This window comes from Hyla sarda, chromosome 7 (assembly GCF_029499605.1).
Source record: "Hyla sarda isolate aHylSar1 chromosome 7, aHylSar1.hap1, whole genome shotgun sequence".
NCBI classification, from domain to species: Eukaryota; Metazoa; Chordata; class Amphibia; order Anura; family Hylidae; genus Hyla; species Hyla sarda.
Window position 1 is genome coordinate 165,905,979 of NC_079195.1, and position 26,722 is coordinate 165,932,700.

Here is a 26,722-nt window from a genome sequence, read left to right on the forward strand (position 1 = left end):
TAAGAGAAGAGCCAGCTGCTTCAGAAGCAAACTTCGCTAAAGATTCTACCTTCTTGTCCGCGGGATCCATGAAGGCAGCGGCATCTGCCAGAGGCAGTGTAGTCGCCTTAGAGATCCGGGAGATTGGTGGATCCACAGAGGGAGGGGAAGCCACCTTAGCGACAAGGTCCTTGTCAAATGGGTCACGCTCTTGAATTGTCTTGATTCCCGGGAATCTCTTGTCTGGATGTTTCCATGCGGATTCCAGAATGTCATCAAAGTCAGCGAGAGAGCTGGCTTAGTACGATGAAAGGATACTTCTGGATTGACATCCGAAGATGCTGGGTCCTCCAAGGGAAAGGTGTCTCTTATGGCTGTCAGCAATGAGATCACCATAGAAATTGAGTCAGAGCGGTCCTCTGTGTCAGATGCCGGTTCGGAAGCCTCGTCCACTAGTTCACCAGGGGAATGTGAATGAGTAGAGGCATCTTGTAGAGGGCGATCCAGACCAGGTACGCGGCTCTGGCGTGGCAGAGCAGCGACTCCGAGAACGTCCTCTAGAGGAGCGACGTTTGTGCGCAGATGATAGGGAGAAGCGGGACCCGTGAGGGGAACGCCCACGTCTATCCAAAGACAAGGTCAGACAAGGCACCCCTAGCACGCTTGTGAGAGCGTGAGGTACGAGGTGACGAAGAGCGGGCCCTCTCAGAGGTCCTGCTCCGGGATGACCCCTTCAAAGCGGCCAGTTCGCGGGAGGCCTCAGCCACCGAACGGGAGACTTGGGACAAGTCAGCCATACACTGGGTCAGGGAAGAAACCCAGGCTGGAGGAGCGGCTGAACCCACCGGACCGAAGGGGCATCAGGGGCACCAGGGGGTCTGGGGGAGCAGAGGAGCAGGCAGAGCAAGCGGGCTCAGTGGAGCCAGGCATCTTGGTATTACAGTACTTACAGGTATAGTAAGTCACTAAATTCCCAGGTTTCTGTTTAGAGGGATGAACAGCCCAGGGTACGGACATAATGGGTTAAAAAGGAGAAGGCAGGCACTTTCTCACCCAGATCTGTGTCCCCTGTCAGCTGCAGTGAGGAGACATTGCTCCATGCAGCAGCTAGACTCATAAGGCCAGCCAATAGGGAGGGAAGGGCCTAGGCACGTTACAAAGTAACTGACCCCTAAACACAGAAAATCGCGCCCACAGCGCTGATTGGGCGCTGTTTCGCGCCTCTGAGAGCTTCTCCTAGTCAGTGGGCAGAGCTACAGCGTCGAGGTAAAAGTGTCATGGCACCTGCTCCTTGTCCCGAGCGCCCATATAACTGCATATGCACTCGGGGGAACGGAGCGGGCGGCCAGAGCGCCGGCAGCCTTTACCGGCGAAAAGAAAGTAAAAGTGAGCCGACGCAGAAGCGTCCGGCTCCTAACAGTGCCGCGGCTGCAGCCGCGTATAAGGCGCTGTGAAGGAGATATGTGCGCTCGGGGCCAGAGCGACGGCAGCCTCTGCTGGCGAAATGAATGTAAAACTGAGCCGGCTCTGAAGCGCCCGGCTCATAACAGCGCCGAAGCTGCAGCCGCGTATAAGGCGCTGTGACGAGAGATATAAGCCGGCGCTGAGAGCGCTCGAGCTGAAAAGCACTGCGGCTGACAGCCGCATATGAGGCGCTAAGTAGTGTCCAAAAAACACACACCACACACACAATAAAGGAATTTTTGTAATAATATGTGCCCCCTTAGTGAAACTGCTCCCCAAGCAAATGCAGCCCGTTAAAAAAGCCCCAAAAACTGAGGTGGGCCAAAACATGGGGTCTCCAGAGGTTGCAAGGCTGTACTTGTGGAAAAAGGTACTTTCCTCAGTCAGAAGAACTTACCTAATGGAGTCTTCAGTGAAGTCTTCAGCCAGCTTATGGTCCCTGCATCATGCCTGGCTGCTATGCGCGAGCAAGGCGAGCAGAGACACATAGGGGGACCCGGACCCATGAGGTACCACCCAGGCGCTGACCGTTGGCGAGGGGGGGTTAACAGCACATATACGCAATGTCTGTGCCCCCTTACTCGCAATGGGGAAACAGGGAACCGCAGTCCCTGAGTCCCTACCTGAAAACAGAAAGAAAAAGGAGTGAAGAAACTAACACGTCCCTATACTAGGAAAACAAAAAACAAAAGACCTGGTCTGGATAGCCCAGACCAGTCCACCTCCTTCAGACACTAAGCTTAAACTGACTAGCTCAGAGTCTGAAGGCAGGTATATCCTGCTGGGAGGAGCTGACTTTTTTTTATTACCATAGTGTCACACCTCCTAGAGACAGCAAGATACACCCACGGTCTGTGTCCCCCAATGGAGACTATTGAGAAATATATTTTCCACATTCTAAAAATGTCTAGTCTAAATTAACACCAATTAAGAATTAGATTCCAGACCAATGTCACAGTTGTCTTAATCTTTCATTTAGAAAAAAATTGTATTCTAGAAAATAGTAGTACAACTGAAAACTATTAACAAAAAAATGTGAGGTATATATAATGCGGTTTTGGAACAGGAAACAGTATAGGTTATATCTATGCAACATAAATTGTTTCATTTAAACTAAGCACAAAGAATACTGTGTGAATTCAAATCGAGAAAACAGACATGGTCACACATCCACAACATGCACAATGATCTATGGCTTCTCAGAATCATTTATTTAACTAACAGGTCGTTAGTGTACTTTACCATCATGAAGTGCAAGCCCGCTAGCCACGTCACGGTCACCTGTAAGCAGCGAGTCCCTAATGTCCCCAGCATAAAATGGCGTAGCACTGAGCACAACACCGGTGCCCAGAGGGGGAATAACCCACTGGCAGAGCAGCCCCAGGGCCACGGCCATGCCTCCCCACAGACACGGAGCTGCGGCAGCAATGGACGCCTCACAGCACACCATGTGAATAGGAGTAAAAGCTCACTTACCATGTGCTCCCAGTCAGAAAGTATGGGGCCCTATGCAGCATCCTGCCAAATTTATATAGGCCTGGGCTGAGGGGGAGGAGCAGAGTGCTGACCAAGTAAAAAAAAAAAAAAGAGGGGGACAGAAAACACAATGTGAATTCAAACAGAGAAAACAGACATGGGTCACACATCCACAACATGCACAATGATCTAAGGCTTCTCAGCAACATTTATTAAACTAACAGGTCGTTAGTGTACTTTGCCCCTCTTCCGCAGCCCCGGCCTATATAAATTTACAGGAAGCTGCATAGGGCTCTATTCTTTCTGGCAGTCTTCCTGTCTTAGACTGGGAGCTCATGGTAAGTGAGCTTTTACATCTGTTCACACTGGTGCGGTGCTGTCCGGCATCAATTGCTGCCGCAGCGCCGTGTCTATGGGGAGGGGCGGCCCAGGGACTGGTTTGAGTGGCACTGGAGCTGCTCTGCCAGTGCGTCGCTCCCCCTTTGGGCACTGGTATTGTGTCGGTGGTGGTCACCGCTCAGTGCTGCGCTATTTTATGCTAGGGATGTTAGGGACCCGCTACTTACAGATGGCCGTGACGTGGCTAGCGTGCTTGCACTTCATGATCATAAAGTACACTAACGACCTGTTAGTTTAATAAATGTTGCTGAGAAGCATTAGATCAAGGTGCATTTTGTGGATGGGTGACCATGTCTGTTTTCTCTATTTGAATTCACAAAGAATACTGTGTTTGCAGGCAAAGCCATTGCAGCAATTAAACATATACTGCTCCCATTGGGATAATTTAGCTGGTACCTTTGAAGTAAGGTGAAGGCATCACCATGGTAACAGATCTCTGATAAATGATAGCTCTGCTAGCAAATCTCACACTGAATACACCAGATCATACTGGATGACAAGCTCTTATTGGATCCCTCACAGTATTGTGTTCAGAGGTATTAAGACACACTGTTAAGTTACATAATACCTGGTACATAGCAACCTACATCAGTACATTAGATCATCATCTGCACTGGGGTTTGCGCAGTCCATTTAATGCTTCAGATATTTAAGCAGAATTCACAGATACACATAGACTCTGACTGTAATGAACAGATGAAACAGTGCACAATGATCTGCCCTCTTCAAGTTTACTGATGAAAACATTTATATTGGAAAAAGAAATAGTTTACATTTTCGGTCTGATGACATAAGCAGTAGTGTTGTACACACACAACCGCCGGGTATCCAAACATAAGAGGAGGTTCTCACGGTTTACAGCTTATACCAGATCATTTGGACTGATAACACCTTTCTTTAAAATAAGGTTTCCATAAAGAGCAGTTTCTCTAAAAATAAACAGATAAAAAAGAACATTACACAGCTGATACATATAACATAAATACAATGATAAAAGATTTTGTGTGTATGCACAGCTACATCAAAGAGCAACTCAGGCAAGGGAGGTAATCATTCATACTGTAGGTAAATAACTAGCAGGCATAAATAATACAAATTACAGTTTATATCACTGTTACACTAGTATTACTAGTAGATAGCAACAATAAAAGGATCATTTTGTTATTCTCAAAATGTCTTAGAATCAGAATAAGAACATCTGCTACAACTGGTGGAATTTAAATTTGCTTATAGAAGCCATAAAGTTACGAAATATATTTTATCTGCACAAAAATCCTAGGTGGTAGCGATATGCATTCAGAGGACAAAAAAGTGTGAAGAAACATTATGTATTGTCAAACCATGAGATTCAGTTATTACTGATATTATTATGCACTTCTTACTAGCAATGCTCAGTACTGTCAGTACAAGTCTATAAAAGCCTCATACAGAGTGCTGTGGTAGTCTGGGACCTGAATTTGAATCCTGTATACTTTAAAAGCATATGGGCTGCAATAAAAGCTTTGACAAGAACAAAATACATAAGTGTAACACCTTTAAAACTGGAAATATTATTTGATTTTCTATATACCGGTAACAGAATTAGAGATCTTTCTAGTAATTTTTTATATCTAGGCCTGTAACAATGAAAAAGGAGCATTCTCTAGGACTACAGAAAATAATGCTTCACCATCATTACAGACGGATGATAACGGTGAGACTATGGAACTCGCACCCACATGATATTGTGATGGCTGACTCATTTAATAAGCTCAAAGGAAGTCTAGATGTTTTTCTGGGGATAGAACGTAACTATGTACATCCAACTTACCCTGTAGCCACCACAGCAAAAGCATTTTTTGCTCGTTCATAGAAAGCAAATCGTTCAACTTGTTCAAGTGGAGCCTGTGAGAAGATTTAAACAATATTGTTATGATCCAAGTTGTCACACAAAGAGATAAATATGTGGAGCCAATATTTATAAAGAGATCAAAAGGTGACCCCGGGAATTACAGACCTGTTCATTTAACCTCCGCTGTATGTAAATTGTTTGAGGGTTTTCTAAGAGATGCTATTTTGGAGTCTCTTGATAAAAATAAATGTATGACTCCATATTAGCATGGCTTTATGAGGGATCGGTCCTGTCAAACTAACCTGATCAGCTTTTATGAGGAGGTGAGTGCCAGATTGGACCAGGGGGCAATCGCTGGATGTCATGTATCTGGATTTTTCCAAAGCATTTGATACGGTGCCACATAAAAGATTGGTGCATAAAATTAGAAGGATTGAGCTGGGGGAGAAGGTGTGTAAGTGGGTAAGTAACTGGCTCAGTGATAGGAAACAGAGGGTCGTTATTAATGGTACTTATTCTGATTGGGTGACTGTTACTAGTGGGATACCACAGGGGTCAGTCTTGGGTCCTGTTCTATTTAATATGTTCATTAATGACCTTGAAGAGGGGTTGAATAGTAAAGTAGCAATCTTTGCAGAGGATACTAAACTCTGTAAAGCGGTAAACACTATAGAGGACAGTGCACTGTTACAAATGGATCTGGATAGGTTGGAGGCTTGGGCTGAGAAGTGGCAGATGAGGTTCAACACTGATAAATGTAAGGTAATGCACATGGGGTGGAGAAATACGGGCTGGGATTATGTATTAAATGGGAGCACACTTGGAATGGCTGACGTGGAAAAGGACTTAGGAGTCTTAGTTAATAGTAAATTTAGCTGTAGTGACCAGTGTCGGGCAGCTGGAGAGGGTTCAAAGAGGGGCAACCAGAGTAATACGGGGAATGGGAGGACTACAGTACCCAGAAAGATTATCAGAATTAGGGTTATTTAGTTTAGAAAAAAGAAGGCTTAGAGGAGACCTAATAACTATGTATAAATATATCAGGGGGTAGTACAGAGATCTCTCCCACGATCCCTTTCTACCCAGGACTGTCTCTATAGCAAGGGGACATCCTCTACGTCTTGAAGAAAGAAGGTTTCTACACCAGCATAGACGGTTCATGGTGAACTCTGTAAAATATTTTAAAAAAGGGGTCTGGATGCATTTTTGGAGAATAATAACATAGCTGATTATGTATACTAGATTTATAGGGACAGAAGGTTGATCCAGGGATTTATTCTGACTGCCATATTTGGAGTCGGGAAGGAATTTTTACCTCCAGTATGTTTTGCGCCTTCCTCTGGAATAACTCAGTAGGGACTCATTAGGGATATAGGTTGAACTTGATGGACTCTGGTCTTTTTTCAACCTTATGAACTATGTAACTATCTATTTACTTCTAGCGCTCCCACTGTGCCTCTGGTGTCCTGCCCCCTTTCCTAGCACCATACTGCAATTCAGCGACCTGTTGGCCACATTGATGTCTCACCTATAATCAATTCACAGTTGTAGCTGCAAAACAAAACATTGGGCCTTGGTGCTGCCATATAAGACAGCAATGCTGCAGCTTCAGGAAGATTATCACTGTGGGTACCAGAGCAAGACACCAAAGGCACCGCAGCTGCGCTGGAGAAAAGTAGATGTTTATTTTTTTTTTATATCCCACACAATGGCCATAATTAAAAAAAAAAAACTCCCACAAGAGCAGGGGTGTGGACATTTAACCTCTTAAGGAAGCAGGGCGTATGGATACGCCCTGCATTCCAAGTCCTTAAGGACGCAGGGCGTATCCATACGCCCGTGGGAAATCCGGTCCCCACCGCCAGCCGGTTGGGAACCGGAGCCGGATGCCTGCTGAAATCGCTCAGCAAGCATCTCGGCATATCGCCCAGGGGGGTCATCAGGACCCCCCATGTCGGCGATCGCAGCACATCGCTCGTCAATTCAGACGAGCGATGCGCTGCGATTCAGTTCCCCGCCGCTCGCCAGGCGGGGATCGGAGCCGGATGTCTGCTGATTTCTATTAGCAGACATCCTGGCAGTGTGCCGGAGGAGGTCCGGAGGACCTCCTATACCGGAGATCGCTGCAGGACGCCGGTAACTACTAACCGGCGTTCTGCAGCGGTTCCGGGTCATCAGGGTCACGTGTGACCCTGTGACCCGGATATAGATGGTGACTGGTGGTGTAGTATACACCACCAATCACCATCCATGCTGTACTGGGGGCTGGCATTGTGGCCACCCCCCTCAGTACAGTTGTGATTGGGTGGCCAAAGTGGCCACACCAATCACAATGTAATGGGAGGGGATCTGGTGGGCTAGGAGCATGTTGCTCCGTTCTGCCCGCCATTTCACAGAGATCTGGTGTGCAGGACGGAGCCGTCTGTTCCAAATCTCCACTTCACCCTATACACCTTCCCTAGGGGGTGTGCTGTTTGTAGTATTCTCACATGTGGGTGTTCCTTTCTTGTATTTTCCTCCGAATGTATGTAACTGTTAGGTCCGTAACAAACATCCGCCTCAAATGAGAAGAGTTCTCGCTGAGCTCTGTCGTATTTCCAGGCGACAATTCGGAGTCACATGTTAGTTGTTTCCAGAAAAATGAAGTAGAGCATAGGTTGAAAATTGCAATTTTCAAAAGCTACCCTTCATCAATTCCTGGAAAATAAATTTAGGAAACACCCGTGCGTTCAAAATGTCCTCTTTACCCCTATACCCATTCCCCAGGGGGGGGGGGGTACTTTCTGTAATGGTGTCACATGTGGGTGTTTCATTTTTGTATTTTCCTCGGAATGTATGTAACCGTCAGCTACTGATATGCCAAAGGCCACAAATACAAAGTGACCTCTATGACTTCTGAGCCTTGTTGTGCGCCCGTCCAGCACGTTACCCCATATGTGGATGTATTTTTATAGTCAGGGGGAAAAGCCCTCCAAAATTTGTAACCCAATTTTTTTTTCTGTTGGGGGCTTTATAAATGCACATGACCCCCGACTTCAATTTCAACAAAATTTTCACTCCTTCCATTCTGAGCATTGTAGTGCGTCCACAGAGCAATTTACATCCACATATGGGGTATTTTTTTTCTCAGACAAAATTGTTCTTCAAATTTTGGGGGCCTTTTGCCCTATTACCCAATGTGAAAATGAAACATTTGGGGTAACACTATCAATATAGTGCAAAAAAATCAAATTTTTCACTTTTATGGCCCACTGTTCAAAAAACCTGTGAGGTTTAAGTACTCACTGTAACACTGTTACATTCCCCGAGGGGTCTAGTTTCCAAAATGGTATGCCATGTGTTTTTTTTTTGCTGTCCTGGCACCATAGGGGCTTCCTAAATGTGGCATGCCCCCAGAGCAAAATTTGTAACTCCTTCTCTTCTGAGACCTGTAGTGCGCCAGCAGAGCACTTTTCACTCGCATATGGGGTGTTTTCTGAATCGGGAGAAATTGGGCTTAAAATTTTGGGGGGTATTTTCTGCTTTAACCCTTTGTAAAAATGTAACATTTTTGAGAAACCAAGCATTTTAGGTAAAAAATATATATATTTTTTTACATATGCAAAAGTCGTGAAACCCCTGTGGGGTATTAAGGTTCACTTTACCCCTTGTTATATTCCCCAAGGGGTCTAGTTTCCAAAGTGGTAGCCATGTGTTTTTTTTTTGCTGTCCTGGCACCATAGGGGGTTCCTAAATGCGGCATGCCCCCAGAGCAAAATTTGCTTCCAAAAAGCCAAATGTGACTCCTTCTCTTCTGAGACCTGTAGTGCGCCAGAGGAGCACTTTTCACCCCCATATGGAGTGTTTTCTGAATCGGAAGAAATTGGGCTTCAAATTTTGGGGGTATTTTCTGCCTTAACCCTTTGCAAAAATGTAAATTTGTTGAGAAACCAAGCATTTTAGGTAAAAAATATATTTTTTCTTTTACATATGCAAAAGTCGTGAAACCCCTGTGGGGTATTAAGGTTCACTTTACCCCTTGTTACGTTCCTCAAGGGGTCTAGTTTCCAAAATGGTATGCCATGTGTTTTTTTTTTGCTGTCCTGGCACCATAGGGGCTTCCTAAATGCGGCATGCCCCCAGAGCAAAATTTGCTTCCAAAAAGCCAAATGTGACACCTTCTCTTCTGAGACCTGTAGTGCGCCAGGAGAGCACTTTTCACCCCCATATGGGGTGTTTTCTGAATCGGAAGAAATTGGGCTTCAAATTTTGGGGGGTATTTTCTGCTTTAACCCTTTGTAAAAATGTAAAATTTTTGAGAAACCATGCATTTTAGGTAAAAAAATATATATATTTTTTTTACATATGCAAAAGTCGTGAAACCCCTGTGGGGTATTAAGGTTCACTTTACCCCTTGTTACATTCCCAAAGGGGTCTAGTTTCCAAAATGGTATGCAATGTGTTTTTTTTTGCTGTTTTGACGACCTAGGGGCTTCCTAAAGGTGACATGCCCCACCCAAACCATTTCAGAAAAACGTACTCTCCAAAATCCCCTTGTCACTCCTTCCCTTCTGAGTCCTCTACTGCGCCCGCCGAAAAATTAACATAGACATATGAGGTATGGCCTTACTCGAGAGAAATTGGGCTACAAATATAAGTATACATTTTCTCCTTTTACCCCTTGCAAAAATTAAAAAATTGGGTCTACAAGAACATGCGAGTGTAAAAAATGAAGATTTAGAATTTTCTCCTTCACTTTGCTGCTATTCCTGTGAAACACCTAAAGGGTTAAAACACTTACTGAATGTAATTTTGAATACTTTGGGGGGTGCAGTTTTTATAATGGGGTCATTTATGGGGTATTTCTAATATGAAGACCCTTCAAATCCACTTCAAACCTGAACTGGTCCCTGAAAAATATCGAATTTGAAAATTTTGTGAAAAATTTGAAAATTGCTGCTGAACTTTGAAGCCCTATGGTATCTTCCAAAAGTAAAAACACGTCAATGATGCAAACATAAAGTAGACATATTGTATATGTGATCCCAAAAAATATATATTTTGAATATCCATTTTCCTTACAAGCAGAGAGCTTCAAAGTTAGAAAAATGCAAAATTTTCATTTTTTTCATCAAGTTTTGGGATTTTTCACCAAGAAAGGATGCAAGTTACCACTAAATTTTACCACTATGTTAAAGTAGAATATGTCACGAAAAAACAATCTCGGAATCAGATTGATAACTAAAAGCATTCCAGAGTTATTAATGTTTAAAGTGACAGTGGTCAGAATTGCAAAAAAGGGCTCAGTCCTTAAGGGTTTAAAAAAAACTACTTGTCCAAGGGACTAAAGCGGAACACAATCTACTTGTCCCTCAAGAAAATCCACTTGTCCTGGTAGATGAAATAATTTCAACCAAAATAGTACGATCCACCCCACCAGACCACCAGGGATGGATATAAGATTCCTTTAGACACTGCTGTCAACTTAGACAGCGGTGATCTAATGGTTTAATAGCGGCCACGGTGATCGCAGCATGCCAGGTTATTAGCGGCAGGAGAGCTGTAGCTAGCTCCTTTTACACCCGAGACAAGCCCACCCCCCCCACTCATCTGACCCCTATAACTCCAATTTTTCCATATACAGGGATGTATGAGGGTAATCTTATGTGCCGTGATCTGTAGTTTTTATCAGAACCATTTATTATCAGGACTTTTATTAGGAAAGGGGCTTATTCACACACTTTTTAAAATATTTTAATCACTATTTTTCAGTCTTCATAGGGACTTATATATGGAGTCTTTTGATTGGAAAACACTGAACAACGCTGTGTTACTGGGGAGGGAGGGTTCTGTATCTCCAGTTTATGTGGTGCATTTTATTTACTCTAATTTAGGTGTCAGAAAATGCTGGAAGTTGCATTTAGCTACTAGATAACTACAACTCCCAGCATGCCCTGATACAGCCTATGGTTCTGTAGGTGTTGCAGCATGTTGCACTGTATAGTAGGACAGTTAAGGTTATTGTGTAACATGCTGGGAGTTGTAGTTTTGGTTTGTGTCAGCTGCAGAGCCATTGGCTGTGTCAAGGAATACTGGGAATTGCAGTTATTAACTATAACACCCAGCATGTCCTGATACAGCCTATGGCTCTGCAGCTGAACCGAACCAAAACTAGAACTCCCAGTATGTTGCACTTTATAGTTCTACAGTTTAGGTTATGGTGCAACATGCTGGAAGTTGTAGTTTTGTTTCGGGCTTGTTTGCGTGCATCCATGGGGCTCTTGGTCGGCGGGCGAGTATGGAGGGGGAGGGATTCTGGTGGTGCAATTTAGTGCGGGTGGCCAGAAACCACTAAAAATAAATTAAAAAAATTAGATAGCACAACTGGCAGCAGCACTTGTCAGTCCGCCTTTGTACAAAACATACATGCATACACATATACATACACCGGCCACTGCCCCTATATTATACATTACATACATACACATATACATACATCGGGCCACTGCCCCCTATATCATACATTACATACATACATACACATCATACACACACATATACATACACCGGCCACTGCCCCCTATATTATACATTACATACATACAGACACACACACACACATCATACACATACACACATCACACACAGACATCATACACACATCACACACACATCACACATACACTCAAACCATAGATATGCACACATCATACATACACCCGCCGCTGCCCCCCATCATACATTACATACACAGACATCATACACACATCATATATACACAGATATCCACATACACTCACACCATACATATGCACACATCATACATACACCTGCCGCTGATACACCCCCCCTAATTATAAATTACATACATATACAACCACCCTTCCCGCCGCCTGCATGCTCTGCCTCCTCACCTGAGCTTCACACCCCCTGCTCTACATTACACAAGAAGCAGGGGGACAGCGAAGACGAACACAGCTCGGTACACAGCTCCTCCCCTCCCCCACACACAGCTTCATCCCCCTCCCCCTGCTCTGTCTCCACAGGACATAATCTACCACGGAGAGGCTGCAAGTTTGCACGGGGAAAACACAGAGCAGGGGGGAGGGGAGAGAGGAGAGGGCACGCACTGCACGGGGCTGGGGAGGATTTCTGTGTGTGAAGGAGGACAGACTGCACTGCACGGGCAGATTGGGGTTCTCTGAGCAGCGGCCCCCGGCTACTGAAATCAGCTGGGGGCCGCTACCGCCCCCTCCATACACCCAGAGTGCCGGTGTGAGGTGCAGATTTGCACTGGCTCCTGTGCCTCACACCGTCATTAAAGAAAAATAAGGGGGACGTTGGTCTGTCCCTGCTAGCCCGACACAGGGCTAAATCTATGAACAATTCACCTGCCCGGCGCCAAAACTACTTGTCCCGGGCGTCGGGCGATAGGATTTCCACATCCCTGAAGAGTTATCTTTTAAACAACCATTATATCAGAACAAAATTTGTAGTGTCCAACTAGCATAAGGGGTGACTAAAACTCCACTAATTTGTTCTGACCACAACTAAAGAAGGAGACAGGGGCAATGACCACAACCACATATCCATTAAGTCATCATTAAAATTTTGACAGGATAGTGGACTAACTGTTGTTATTTTGTACAGGTTATTCTGTGAAACAATTCTGTGAAAATTTGCTTTAAAAAGGTTGTCCAGGCATGCTGAGAGTTAAAGTATTATGACTTTCTTGGCCAATGGCTTAACCACCCTTAGAAGGGCTGGTACCACACAGGAACCCATCCCTGTGTCTCGCAGAATTCCCTAAGCTCCCTACAAGTTTCCTCTAGCATTCCGGCTGAATTCATCAGGGGAGAGACAATAAGTACCAAAATCTATTCTGAAATATGACACCCAACATGCAAAAGAAACATGAGCCAAAGTAACACATGAAGCTAGAACCTGTCCTAAGTGATGAAGGCTAAATGTCTACTGTATGTATAGAGCTAAATGTGGCAACATTGCAACATTATAGAACGCAACAAATCCATTCTCACTGAATGCAATATGTTCAACTTTAAAGTACATACAGCAAAGTGTACAACATAACCTACATTATTATTATGCAAAAATAAGGTCAATCCAAGGGTCATCATCAAAAGTGAGTAGGATACACCATAAGGATACATTTAACATAAAATGCCTTTAACTGTCAGCATAGTCTGTCCATCAAGTATTCTTTACTTACTACACGTGCCAAACAGGTATGCATAGAACACAAAATGACAAGAATATTCAATTGCTGTGCTGTTACATCTGTGGCTAGCTTGCAGAACCCCAGCATCATATATTGCATGGAGAACAATAAAAAATAAAAATAAAAAAAAAGTAATAAAAAATAATTATATATTTTTTTATTCATACCACCTTATAAAAGAAGCTATCATAGCGTCACATGTACCCCAGAATGGTATCAATAAGAACATCAACTTGTCTCCCAAAAATGTTCTGACACCCCAAGCCTAATGCAGCTTGATATGATATCTCCAAAAAGTGGTGGGGAAAAAAACAAACCATCAGAATTAGAGAATAAATACCAAGTTGTGCTTTTCTGTAAACACCTACTGTGTTATAAAAAAAAAATGGACAAACATCTGTCTGCAAAAAGTTCTTTTAAATTCTGTCTCCACTTTCCTTTAACCCCTTAAGGACACTGCTAATTTTGGCCTTAAAGGGGTACTCCGCCCCTAGACATCTTTTCCCCTATCCAAAGAATCTTGGCTACGGCAACCCAGACATTCGGTGCACAGAGCAAACTTCTGGCGATGACTGGCGATGTGGGGCGGAGGCTCGTGACGTCATGGTCACGGCACCTTGTGATGTCACTACCATGCACCCTTATTGCAAGTGTATGGGAGGGGTGTGACGACCTCCCATAGACTTGCATTGAGGGTGCATGGTAGTGACATCACAAGTAGGGCGTGGCCGTGACGTCACAAGCCTCCATTGCTGCACCCGTTGCTCTAAACAAACGTCACCCAGCGGCAGGACCCATGCGATTGGACATCTTATCCTCTATCCTTTGGATAGGGGATAAGATGTCTAGGGGCAGAGTACCCCTTTAACCCCTTAACTCCTTGGGGATGGAGCCCATTATAACCCTAAGGACGGGAGCATTTTTTGCAATTCTGACCACTGTCACTTTAAGCATTAATAATTCTGGGATGCTTTTAATTTTCATTCTGATTCCGAGATAGTTTTTTCGTGACATATTCTACTTTATGTTAGTGGTAAATTTTTGTCGATACTTGCATCATTTCTTTGTGAAAAATTCCAAAATGTTATGAAAAAATAGAAAATGTAGCATTTTTCTAACTTTGAAGCTCTCTGCTTGTAAGGAAAATGAATATTCCAAATAAATTATATACTGATTCACAAATACAATATGTCTACTTTATGTTTCCATCATAAAGTTGACATGTTTTTACTTTTGGTAGACATCAGAGGGCTTCAAAGTTTAGAAGCAATTTTCCACAAAATTTTCTAAATCGGAATTTTTCAGGGACAAGTTCACTTTGGAAGTGGATTAGAAGGGCCTTTATATTAGAAATACCCCACAAATGACCCCATTGTAAAAACTGCACCCCTCAAAGTATTCAAAATGACATTCAGTCAGCGTTTTAACCCTTTAGGTGTTTCACAGGAATAGCAGCAAAGTGAAGGAGAAAATTCTAAATCTTCATTTTTTACACTCGCATGTTCTTGTAGACCCAGTTTTTGAAGTTTTAAAAGGGGTAATAGGAGAAAAAGCCCCCCAAAATGTGTAACCTAATTTCTCTCGAGTAAGGAAATACCTCATATGTGTATGTCAAGTGTTCGGCGGGCGCAGTAGAGGGCTCAGAAGGGAAGGAGCGACAATGGGATTTTGGAGAGTGAATTTTGCTGAAATGGTTTTTGGGGGCATGTCACATTTAGGAAGCCCCTATGGTGCCAGAACAGCAGAAAACCCCACATGGCATACCATTTTGGAAACTACACCCCTCAAGGCACGTAACAAGGGGTCCGGTGAGCCTTAACACCCCACAGGTGTTTGACAACTTTTCGTTAAATTCGGATGTGTAAATGAAAAAAATTTTCACTAAAGTGCATTTTTTTTCACCAAAATTTACCATTTCTACAAAGGGTAATGGGAGAAAAATCCTCCCAAAATTTGTAACGCAATTTAAAAGTACGGAGATACCCCATGTGTGGCCCAAAACTGTTGCCTTGAAAAACGACAGGGCTCTGAAGTGAGAGAGCGCCATGCACATTTGAGGCCTAAATTAGGAATTTGCAATACGGGTGGACACGGTTACAAGGATGGGGCTTGTCTCCACCAAAACCCTACAGCAGTGTCTCCCACAGGGTGCCTCTAGCTGTTGCAAGACTCCCAGCCTGCCAGGACAGTCTATGGCTGTCCAGCAACACTGGGAGTTGTGGTTTTGCAACAGCTGGAGGCGCTGTTTAGGAAACACTGCCGTACGAGACGTTTTTCATTTTTATTGGGGGGGGGGGCCACATGTAAGGGGGTGTATGTGTGTAGTGTTTTACTTTTTATTATTTGTTAGTGTAGTGTAGTGTTTTTAGGGTACATTCACACAGGCAGGGGTTCACAGTAAGTTTCCTTGAAGGAAACCCACCCGTGTGAATGTACCCTGTACATTCACATGGGGGGGGGGCACCCCAAACCTTCAGCTGTGGCAAAATGACAACTCCCAGACAGACCGTACATGCTGGGAGTTGTAGTTTTACAACAGCTGTAGGCACACTGGTGGGGAACCACTGAGTTAGAAAACAGACTCTAGCTCAGTGATTCCAACCCATGTGCCTCCAGCTGTTGCAAGACTACAACTCCCAGAATGTACGGTCTGTCAGTGCACTCTGGGAGTTGTAGTTTTGCAACAGCTGGAGGCACACGGGTTGGAATCACTGAGTTAGGAAACAGACTCTAGCTCAGTGTTTCCCAACCAGTGTGCCTACAGCTGTTGCAAAACTACAATTCCCAGCACGGCCAGACAGTCAGGGCATTCTAGGAGTTGTAGTTATGCAACAACTGGGGAAGAACAGTTTGGAGACCGCTAAGTAGTGGTCTCCAAACTGTAGCCCTCCAGATGTTGCAAAACTACAACTCCAAGCATGCCTAGACTGTCCAGGCATGCTGGGAGTTGTAGTTCTGGCCAGATATTGCAGAACTACACGCCCAGCATCCCTGACTGTTTGGCCATGCTGGGAGTTGTAGTTTTGCAACATCTGGAGGGCTACAGTTTGGAGACCACCATATAGTGGTCTCCAAACTGTGCCACTTCAGATGTTGCAAAACTACAACTCCCAGCATGCCCAGACAGTCAGTGCATGCTGAAAGTTGTAGTTTTGCAACATCTGGAGGACCACAGTTTAGAGACCACTACACAGTGGTCTCCAAACTGTGACCCTCCAGATGTTGCAAAACTACAACTGCCAGCATGCCCAGACCGCCTTTGGCTGTGTGGGCATGCTGGGAGTTGTAGTTTTGCAGCTTTTAGAAGGCCACAGTGAAGATCACTTATCGTGATCTTCACTGCAGCCTTCTCAGCCGCACTTTCCAGCCGCCGTTCCTGCTGCTGCAGCAGCTGGTTCCCGATGCCGCCTCCGAAGGTTCGGGTAAGCCGGACCATGCTCCGTCCTCACCGCCTGTGTTCCCCCCGCTCTGTACCGACTTCGGTCAGTGGCCAGAGCGGGGGAAATTAACTCTAACCCCCCGCCCCCCTCCTGCCATTGGTGGTCAGCCTGACCGACCAATGGCAGGGGATAGGAGGAGGTGGCAAAACTGCCACCTCGCTTCTATGCTTTAGGCTGGTCGGAGCTGTCTCTGACAGCTCCGATCACGCTTATTTTTCCGGGAGATCGGGTCACCAGTGACCCGATTTGCCCGGATCGCGGCAAATCGCAGGTCTGAATTGACCTGCGATTTGCTGTGATCGCCGACATGGGGGGTCTCAGGACCCCCCCTAGGCATTGCCACGGGATGCCTGCTGATAGATATCAGCAGGCATCCCGGTCCGATCACCGCCCGGCGAGCGACAGTGATCGGAAATACAGAGGGCGTATGGATACGCCCTCCGTCCTTAAGTGACGGGACGCGAGGGCGTATGCATACGCCCTCCGTCCCCAAGGAGTTAACGACCAAGGACGTAAATTTACGTCCTGGTGCTGCGGTACTTAGCGCACCAGGATGTATATTGTCCTATACATGACCACGAGCATCGGAGCAATGCCCGGATCATGCGCGGCTGGTCTCGGCTGCTGATCATAGCCAGGGATCCGTCGGTAATGGCCGACATCCGCGATCGCGCGGATGTCTGCCATTAACCCCTCAGATGCCGGGATCAATACAGATCACGGCATCTGCAGGAGTGTGGTCAGAAATATAGATGATCGGATCGGCCGCAGCGTTGCCGCGGCGATCCGATCATCCAGAATGGCGCACGGAGGTCCCCACACCTGCCTCTGCCGCCTTCCACGGGTCTTCTGCTCTGGTCTGAGTTCGAGCAGACCAGAGCAGAAGATGAACGATAACACTGATCAGTGCTATGCCCTATGCATAGCACTGAACAGTATTAGCAATCAAAGTCCCTATGGGGACTATTAAAGTGTAAAAATGAAAGTTAAAAAAATTTAAAATGTCCTTTTTCCCCATTTTACCCCAAAAAGTGTAAAAAAATATATATATATATTTAATAGACATATTTGGTATCGCCGCGATCATAAATGGCCAAACTATTAAAATATAATGTTATTGATTCTGTACAGTGAACGGCGTGAGCGTAAAAAAAAAAAAGAAAACGCAAAATTGCTGCTTTTTTGACACATTTTATTTAAAAAAAATTCATTAAAGTTTATATACACAAATGTGGTATCAATAAAAAGTACAGATCATGGCGCAAAAAATTAGCCCTCATATCGCCGCTTCTATGGAAAAATGAAAAGGTTATAGGTCGTCAAAATAGAAGGATTTTAAACATACTAATTTTGTTAAAAAGTTTGCGATTTTTTTTTAAGCGCAACGATAGAAAAGTATGTAATCATGGGTATCATTTTAATCGTAAATTGTACGGCTTGAAAACTAAGCCTTCCAAAATTGCGGTTTTCTTTTTAAATTTCCCCACACAAATAGTATTATTTTGGGTTGCACCATACATTTTATGGTAAAATTAGTGATGTCATTACGCAGGACAACTGGTCATACAATAAACAAGCCCTCATACTAGTCTGTGGATGCAAATATAAAAGAGTTATGATTTTTAGAAGATGAGGAGGAAAAAACAAAAATGCAAAAATAAAATTGGCCCGGTCCTTGAGGTCAAAATGGGCTTGGTCCTTAAGGGGTTAAGGACAAAGCCAGTTTCTTTTTTGCTTTTTCATTTTTTATCAAATTTATTTTCATAAATTTAAATTCATAACTTTTTATTTTTCCATCCACAGACCCATATGAGGGCTTGTTTTTTGCGTGACCGATTGTACTTTGTAATAACAACTCTTGTTTTGTGGGGAAAGTGAAAAGAAAAACGCAATTTCGCAACCTTTGGAGGGTTTCATTTTTTACACAGTGCACTTTATGGTAAAAATGACATGTTCTATTTATTCTGTGGGTCAATATGTTTAACCCCTTAAGGACCAGAGCATTTTTTGCACATCTGACCACTGCCACTTTAAGCATTAATAACTCTGGGATGCTTTTACTTATGAATTTGATTCTGTGATTGTTTTTTCTTAACATATTCTAATTTAACATAGTGGTAGATTTTCATCGATACTTGCATCATTTCTGGGTGAAAAATTGCAAAATTTCATGAAAAATTTGAAAATGTTACATTTTTTGTACTTTGAAGCTCTCTTCTTGTAAGGAAAATAGACATACCAAATACATTTTATATTGATTCACATATACAATATGTCTACTTTATGTTGGCATCATAAAGTTGACATGTTTTTACTTTTGGAAGACATTAGAGGGCTTCAAAGTTCAGCAGCAATTTTCCAATTTTTCACAAAATGTTCAAAATTGGAATTTTTCAGGGACCAGTTCAGTTTTGAAGTGGATTTGAAGAGCCTTAACCTCTTCCCGCAAATGGACGTGTATATACGTCCATTTTTCCTGTGACTTAACGCAAATGGACGTGTATACACATGCAATACATTTTCTATCACCATGTCCGTTGGCATGGTGATAGAAATGTCATCTCAGCTGTTCTGGACAGCTGACTGATGACACTAAGCAGCTGGGGACCAATGGTCCCCTGCTGCTGATCATTGTCATTAGTCAGTCAGTAAGTGACTGACTAATGACAAGCACTTGCGGGGTTCCGGGCTGATCGGGTCTCGATCACCCGGAAAATAGGGATGATCAGAGCTGTCAGAGACAGCCCCGATCATCCTAAGGATTAGGAGTGAGGTGGCAACTACCACCTCGCTCCTAAACCCCTGCCATTGGTTGTTAGGACTAGCGACCAATGGCAGGAGGGGGGCAGGAGGTTAAAGGTGAAATCCCCGCTCTGCCCGCCTCTGGACGTCGGGGGAGAGCGGGGGGAAGATGGAGGAGGGTCCCAGGACCGGCGATCGCAGCGGGACACGCGGCGGTATCGGGACAGGCAGCGCGGGACCGGTGGAGGCAGCGGCGGACGCAGCAGTAAAGATCAGCAGTAAGCGATCTTCACTGCTGTGTTCCAGGAGTTGCCAAACTACAACTCTCAGCAAGCCCAGACAGCCAAAGGCTGTCTGGGCATGCTGGGAGTTGCAGTTTTGCAACATCTGGAGGCCCACAGATTGGAGAACACTGTGCAGTGGTGTCCAAACTGTAGCCCTTCCAGATGTTGCAAAACTACAACTCCCAGCATGCACAGACAGTCCAGGCATGCTGGGAGTTGTAGTTCTGTAACATCTGGCCCTTCATATGTTGCAGAACTACAACTCCCAGCATGCCTGGACAGTCAGGGCATCCTTGGAGTTGAAGTTTTGCAACATCTGGAAGGGCTACAGTTTGGACACCACTGCACAGTGGTCTCCAAACTGTGGGCCTCCAGATGTTGCAAAACTAACTCCCAACATGTCTTTTGGCGGTCTGGGCATGCTGGGAGTTGTAGTTTTGCAAAAGCTGGAGGCACACTGGTTGCGAAACACTGAGTTAAGTAACAAACTCTGTGTTTTGCAACCAGTGCACCTCCAGCTGTTGCATAACTTCAACCCCCAGCATGCACAGACAGCCAAAGGGCATGCTGGTAGTGGTAGTTTTGCAACAGCTGGATGTTTGCCCCCCATGTGAATGTACAAGGCACATTCACACGGGCGGGGGTCTACAGCGAGCTTCTTGCTACAAGTTTGAGATGCAGCAAGTTTTCCGCCGCAGCTCAAACTCCCAGTGGGAAGCTCGCTGTAGACCCCAGCCGTGTGAGTGTACCCTAAAAACACTACACTATAATACATTACACAAAATAAAAAGTAAAACGCTACATATACACATACCCCTACACAGCCCCCTTCCACCCCAAATAAAAATAAAACATTTCTCGTATGACACCGTTTCCAAAACGGAGCCTCCAGCTGTTGCAAGACAACTCCCAGTATTGCCAGACAGCGATTGACTTTTCAGGCATGCTGGAAGTTTTGCAACAGCTGGGGGCACCCTGTTTGTGAAACACTGCCATAGGGTATTTTTGGTATCGGAGGCAAGTGTAAATCTTGCATCCGGGTCCGTCCTTATGCAAAACCCTTATTTAGTCCTCAAATGTGCATGGCGCTCTCTCACTTCAGAGCCCTGTCATATTTCAAGGCAACAGTTTAGGGCCACATATGGGGTATTTTCGTACTCAGGAGACATTGCCTAACACATTTTGGGGGGCTTTTTCTCCTTTTACCCCTTATGAAAAGGTGAAGTTGGGGTCTACTCCAGCATGTCTTCGTAAAAATGTTTTACATTTTTTACACTAACATGCTGGTGTTGCCCCATACTTTTCATTTTCACAAGAGGTAAAAGGAAAAAAAAGACCCCCAAAATTTGTAACACAATTTCTCCTAAGTATGGAAATACCCCATATGTGGGCGTAAAATGCTCTGCGGGCGCACAACAAGGCTCAGGAGTGAGAGCGCCATGTACATTTGAGGTGATTTGCACAGGGGTGGCCGATCGTTACAGCGGTTCAGACATAAACACACAAAAAAAATAAAACAGCCACATGTGACCCCATTTTGGAAACTACACCCCTCACGGAATGTAACAAGGGGTATAGTGAGCCTTAACACCCCACAGGTGTTTGACGAATTTTCGTTAAAGTTGGACGTGAAAATGAAAAAAAAAAATTTTTTTCACTAAAATGCTGGTGTTATCCCAAATTCTTCATTTTTACAAGGGGTAATTGGAAAAAATAATAAATGGGAATACAGACCTCTAGATACACATGTGGTGGTGTTCTGTATGAAAATAGCTGGGAATCAATTATGAATGTTAGGATGAAAGTGATAGTGTTCCAAATATGATAATTACTAAATATAAAAATTACTATATATAACCATATATACCATAAATAGATAATATAATAATAATTCAGGCTAAGTGATAATATTGATAATAATGTAAATTATTATTATTAAATATTAAATGTGTGGCTGTGCAGGGAGCACCATCAATACAAATATTTAAATAAACTAGAAGACATAAAAAATAGAGAATAAAAATAGATATAGGCAATTTAAAGGACATCTGCAGTGCTGGGCAAAAAAACAGTTTTTTACCTCATTTAATAGGTCTTTGAAAGACCTTTCCAACGATGTCTCCCCCATCAAAATTGGCCCAGTCGTTCTCCCGTTATCAGCACATGAATTACTGAGGACAAGTGAAAGAAAAACTACATCTCCCATCATGCCTTGTGCTTACTTCCTGTAAGCTGCTGCCCTCCCCCTGTTCTATCCCCCCCGAGCAAATTATTATATTGTAACGCCCACATCTCCCTTCCCTATGCATACACCCTCCCCTTCTGCTCATCTCCCCCTCCCCATGCTGGCTCCTGTCCAGTGATGAAGCAGCTGCCTCCGTGCTCACTGTAGTGTGGGCACTGGAGAGTGGATAGTGAAAGGAAAAATGGTAAAAAAACATAATTGTTTGTCTATAAAACTGTCCTGATAGGGGTCCCTCCATCTTTTTCACAACTACAACTCCAAGCATGCCCAGTTATTTTATATGCTGTTCGGGCATGCTGGGAATTCCAGTGGTGCCTCCAGCTGTTGCAAAACTACAAATCCCAGCATGCCCTGTCAGCTTTCTGCTGTATGTGCATGCTTGGAGTTGCAGAGGTGACTCCAGCTGTTTTAAGACTATACATCCAAGCATGCCGTGTCAGCTTTCTGCTGTTTGAGTGTATAAAGGAGTTGTAGTTCACCAACACCTCTACTGTATCAGGAGACTCCTGGGAGTTGTAGTTCCCCAACACCTCTATTGTATCTCTGTAGTCTCCTGGGTGTTGTAGTTCACCAACACCTCTATTGTATCTCTGTAGTCTCCTGGGGGTTGTAGTTCACCAACACCTCTATTGTATCAGGAGTCTCCTGGGAGTTGTAGTTCACCAACACCTCTATTGTATCTCTGTAGTCTCCTGGGGGTTGTAGTTCACCAACACCTCTATTGTATCAGGAGTCTCCTGGGGGTTGTAGTTCACCAACACCTCTATTGTATCTCTGTAGTCTCCTGGGGGTTGTAGTTCACCAACACCTCTATTGTATCAGGAGTCTCCTGGGAGTTGTAGTTCACCAACACCTCTATTGTATCTCTGTAATCTCCTGGGAGTTGTAGTTCATACACCAGTGTTTCCCAACCAGGGTGCCTCCAGATGTTGCAAAACTACTACTCCCAGCATTCCCTGGTTGGGAAACACTGGCATACACACACACATAACAGGGACTACAACTCCCAGCATGTGTCATTCAGTAGTCCCCCTCCCCCCATCTCACACACAGAATCATCTCCAGTATGATATTTATTCCCTGTAGTCTATACACCACCAGCCTGTGCAGTGTAATATGTCTCCTCCACACACACGTCCTCCCCTCCCTGCTCTGTGGTTTGCTCTGTGTTTCCCCCATGAAAACTTGAAACCTCCCCGTGATAAGTGAGGTCCTATGTAGACAGAGCAGGGGAGGGCGGAGGAGCTGTGGACGTCCTCATTCTCCCCCTGCTTGAATCTAACAGATAGGGGCGTTTCTGAGGATGAGCCTATGGCTGCCTCAGAAAGCACCCGCTCATGCATATGCATAAGCAGGGAGGACCTGACAGAGGCTAGGGGGAGCACAAACACTGCTGGGAGGAAGAGATCTCCGTCCCCAAGATGGCGGCTGCAATGTAATGAATAGGGGACGGACGCAGGACTACTGGGCTATGCTGGCAACTCTAATATCTCAGAAACGGCTGCATATAGGTAAATAGAACTAATTGACTGAATTGTATAACTTTTGTTTGGGGAACATTTGGGCATGGATTTTTGACCACTACAGTTGTCCTTTAAATATACGCTGATATAAAAATTGCTGGAGGTATGAGATAATCAGTCCCCAATATTAGCAGCTTGATAGGATGGATACATCAATGCTCAATTTGTAAATGGAGGAGTTATAGTACTCAAGATAAAGTTCAAGTCCTATACAATATATGAGATCTTCCGCTGTATCATTGAAGATTTTATAGCTAGTGTATTTGAAGTTCAAGTGCTATACAGTACATAATAGAGATCCTCCGCTGTATCAGTTAGGACTTTGTCGCAAGATAATTGTAGCTAATGCAGCAGATGTATCAAAATGGAACTGAATATTATTGGTGCACGGCACCGCTCACCGCTTCTACTGATGTGCTCCGATGTTCTGTGCTGTCCTTCTCCTTCCCGGGCTGGTACAGGTATAAGGTGAAGGACAGCACAGAACATCGGAGCGCATCAGTAGAAGCGGTGAGCGGAGCTGTGCACCAATAATTTTCAGTATATATTCTTGTCCGTATTCTTGTCCGTAAAAATGAAAAATTCTATTTTTCATTTGCACAGCCCACTGTTCCAAAGATCTGTCAAAGGCCAGTGGGGTGTAAATGCTCACTGCACCCCTTATTACATTCCTTGAGGGGTGTAAGTTTCCGAAGTAGGGTCACATGTGGGGATGGGGGTCCACTGTTCTGGCACCACGGGGGGCTTCGTAAAGCACATGACCCCCGACCTTCATTCTAAACAAATTCTCTCTCCAAAATCCCAATGGCGCTCCTTCTCTTCTGTGCATTGTAGTTCGCCCAGAGAGCACTTTACATCCACATACTGGGTATTTCCATACACAGAAGAGACAGGGTTACAAATTTTGGGGGGCATTTTCTCCTATTACCTCTTGTAAAAAAATTTGAGAAAAAACAAAATTTCATTGAAAAAAAAATTTTCATTTACACATCCGACTTTAACGAAAAGTCGTCAAACACCTGTGGGGTGTTAAGGCTCACTGTACCCCTTGTTACGTTCCTTTAGGGGTGTAGTTTCCAAAATAGTATGCCATGTGAGGGGTTTTGTGCTGTTCTGGCACCATAGGGGCTTCCTAAATGCGACATGCCCCCCAAAAACCATTTCAGCAAAATTTGCTTTCCAAAAGCCAAATGTGACTCCTTCTCTTCTGAGCATTGTAGTTCGCCCGAAGTGCATTTGACCTCCACACATGGGGTATTTCCATACTCAGAAGAGATGGGGTTACAAATTTTGGGGGGCATTTTCTCCTATTACCCCTTGTAAAAATGTAAAATTTGGGGGAAAACCAGCATTTTAGTGAAAAAAAATTTTTTTTACACATCCAACTTTAACGTAAAGTCGTCAAAAATCTGTGGGGTGTTAAGGCTCACTTTACCCCTTGTTACGTTCCTTGAGGGGTGTAGTTTCCATCATAGTATGCCACGTGTTTTTTTTTTTTGCTGTTCTGGCACCATAGGGGCTTCCTAAATGCAACATGCCCCCCAAAAACCATTTCAGAAAAATTCACTCTCCAAAATCCCATTGTCGCTCCTTCTCTACTGAGCCCGCCGAACACTTAACATACACATATGAGGTATTTCCTTACTCGAGAGAAATTGGGTTACAAATTTTGGGGGGATTTCTCTCCTTTTACCCCTTATAAAAATTCAAAAACTGGGTCTACAAGAACAAGAGAGTGTAAAAAATGCAGATTTTGAATTTTCTCCTTTACTTTGCTGCTATTCGTGTGAAACACCTAAAGGGTTAACACACTTACTGAATTACATTTTGAATACGCTGAGAGGTGCAGTTTTTATAATGGGGTCATTTGTGGGGTATTTCTAATAAGAAGGCCCTTCAAATCCACTTCAAAACTGAACTGGTCCCTGAAAAATTCAGATTTAGAAAATTTTGTGAAAAAATTTGAAAATTGCTGCTATACTTTGAAGCCCTCTGATGTCTTCCAAAAGTAAAAACATGTCAACTTTATGATGCAAACATAAAGTAGACATATTGTATATGTGAATCAATATATAATTTATTTGGTATGTCTATTTTCCTTACAAAAAACATTCTCAGAATCAAATTCATAAGTAAAAGCATCCCAGAGTTATTAATGCTTAAAGTGACAGTGGTCAGATGTGCAAAAAACGCTCTGGTCCTTAAGGTGAAAATGGGCTTGGTCCTTAAGGGGTTAATATTAGAAATACCCCATTATAAAAAACTGCACCCCAAAAAATATTCAAAAAGTGACATTCAGAAAGTGTGTCCCCCCAAAATGTTACACTTTACGACAGAAGAATGGTCCAAGATTTTTAGTTTTGCACATTGTACAGATATCTCTACACGCGTGCAGGAGTCTAACTATAAGATCATTACACGATGGTATAGGGTGCCGAAAGGGTTAGACAAAATCCAGGGAGGCCTGGACACACTATGTTGGCGATGTGGAGAGGAGCCAGGCACTTTATTGCATATTTTCTGGCAATGCACCCGAATCGTGAGCTTTTGGAAACACATCCATAGGATTATAAGTGCGTAACGAGGCAAATAATTCCAATGTCCCCAGAATTTTTTCTATTACAACACAACGATCTACCAGTGAAGAAGTATAGATATTCGCTACTTAGCTTTTTAATAGCTAAGGCCAGGAGCTGTATTCCCCTTTTCTGGAGACAGAAAAAGGCTCCATCAATTGTATTCTGGTATAGTAGGGTGAATGACGCCATGTACTTTGAGAACTTGCGTTTGACAAATAGGGATGAAGATATCTGGTTCCTGAGTACATGGCAGGCATGGAAAGAATATCAAAACTCTCTGGAAAATGAGGAGGCATTTCTTAGAGAGGGGGGAGGTGAGGGAGGGATGTTGAGGGGGGGGACGGTTAGGGGAGTTGGAAGGGGGGAAGTTAGGAGCTAGGATGTAGGGTTAAGTTACAGTATGATATCGAGAAGTACATATACAGTAGGCGCATAAATATTGAATACAAAGTTAAAAATTGGGTTGTTTTTTTAATTTCTTTTCTTTGAAAATGATGGAATTGATGTACTGTCTTTTTTTTCCTTGCATTTGTGTATAAAAA

General features: G+C 44.0%; 1 protein-coding gene across 4 annotated transcripts in view; it reads right to left on the bottom strand.

Annotated features, from left to right (window-relative positions):
- Positions 1-3,612: 3,612 nt before the first annotated feature.
- The window catches only part of FUOM (fucose mutarotase), a 146,048-nt gene continuing 122,938 nt past the window's right edge, over positions 3,613-26,722 (bottom strand). For 2 of the 4 annotated variants that reach the window (XM_056531222.1, XM_056531219.1), the window contains 2 exons: positions 5,129-5,202; positions 3,617-4,247 (listed from right to left, as the gene is read on the bottom strand). In XM_056531222.1, the coding sequence (XP_056387197.1) occupies positions 4,181-4,247; positions 5,129-5,202 (141 nt within the window). In that variant the 3' untranslated portion in view covers positions 3,617-4,180. Of the gene's footprint in view, positions 4,248-5,128; positions 5,203-26,722 lie in introns of all 4 variants that reach the window. The other 2 variants (XM_056531220.1, XM_056531221.1) reach the window with 2 other exon arrangements.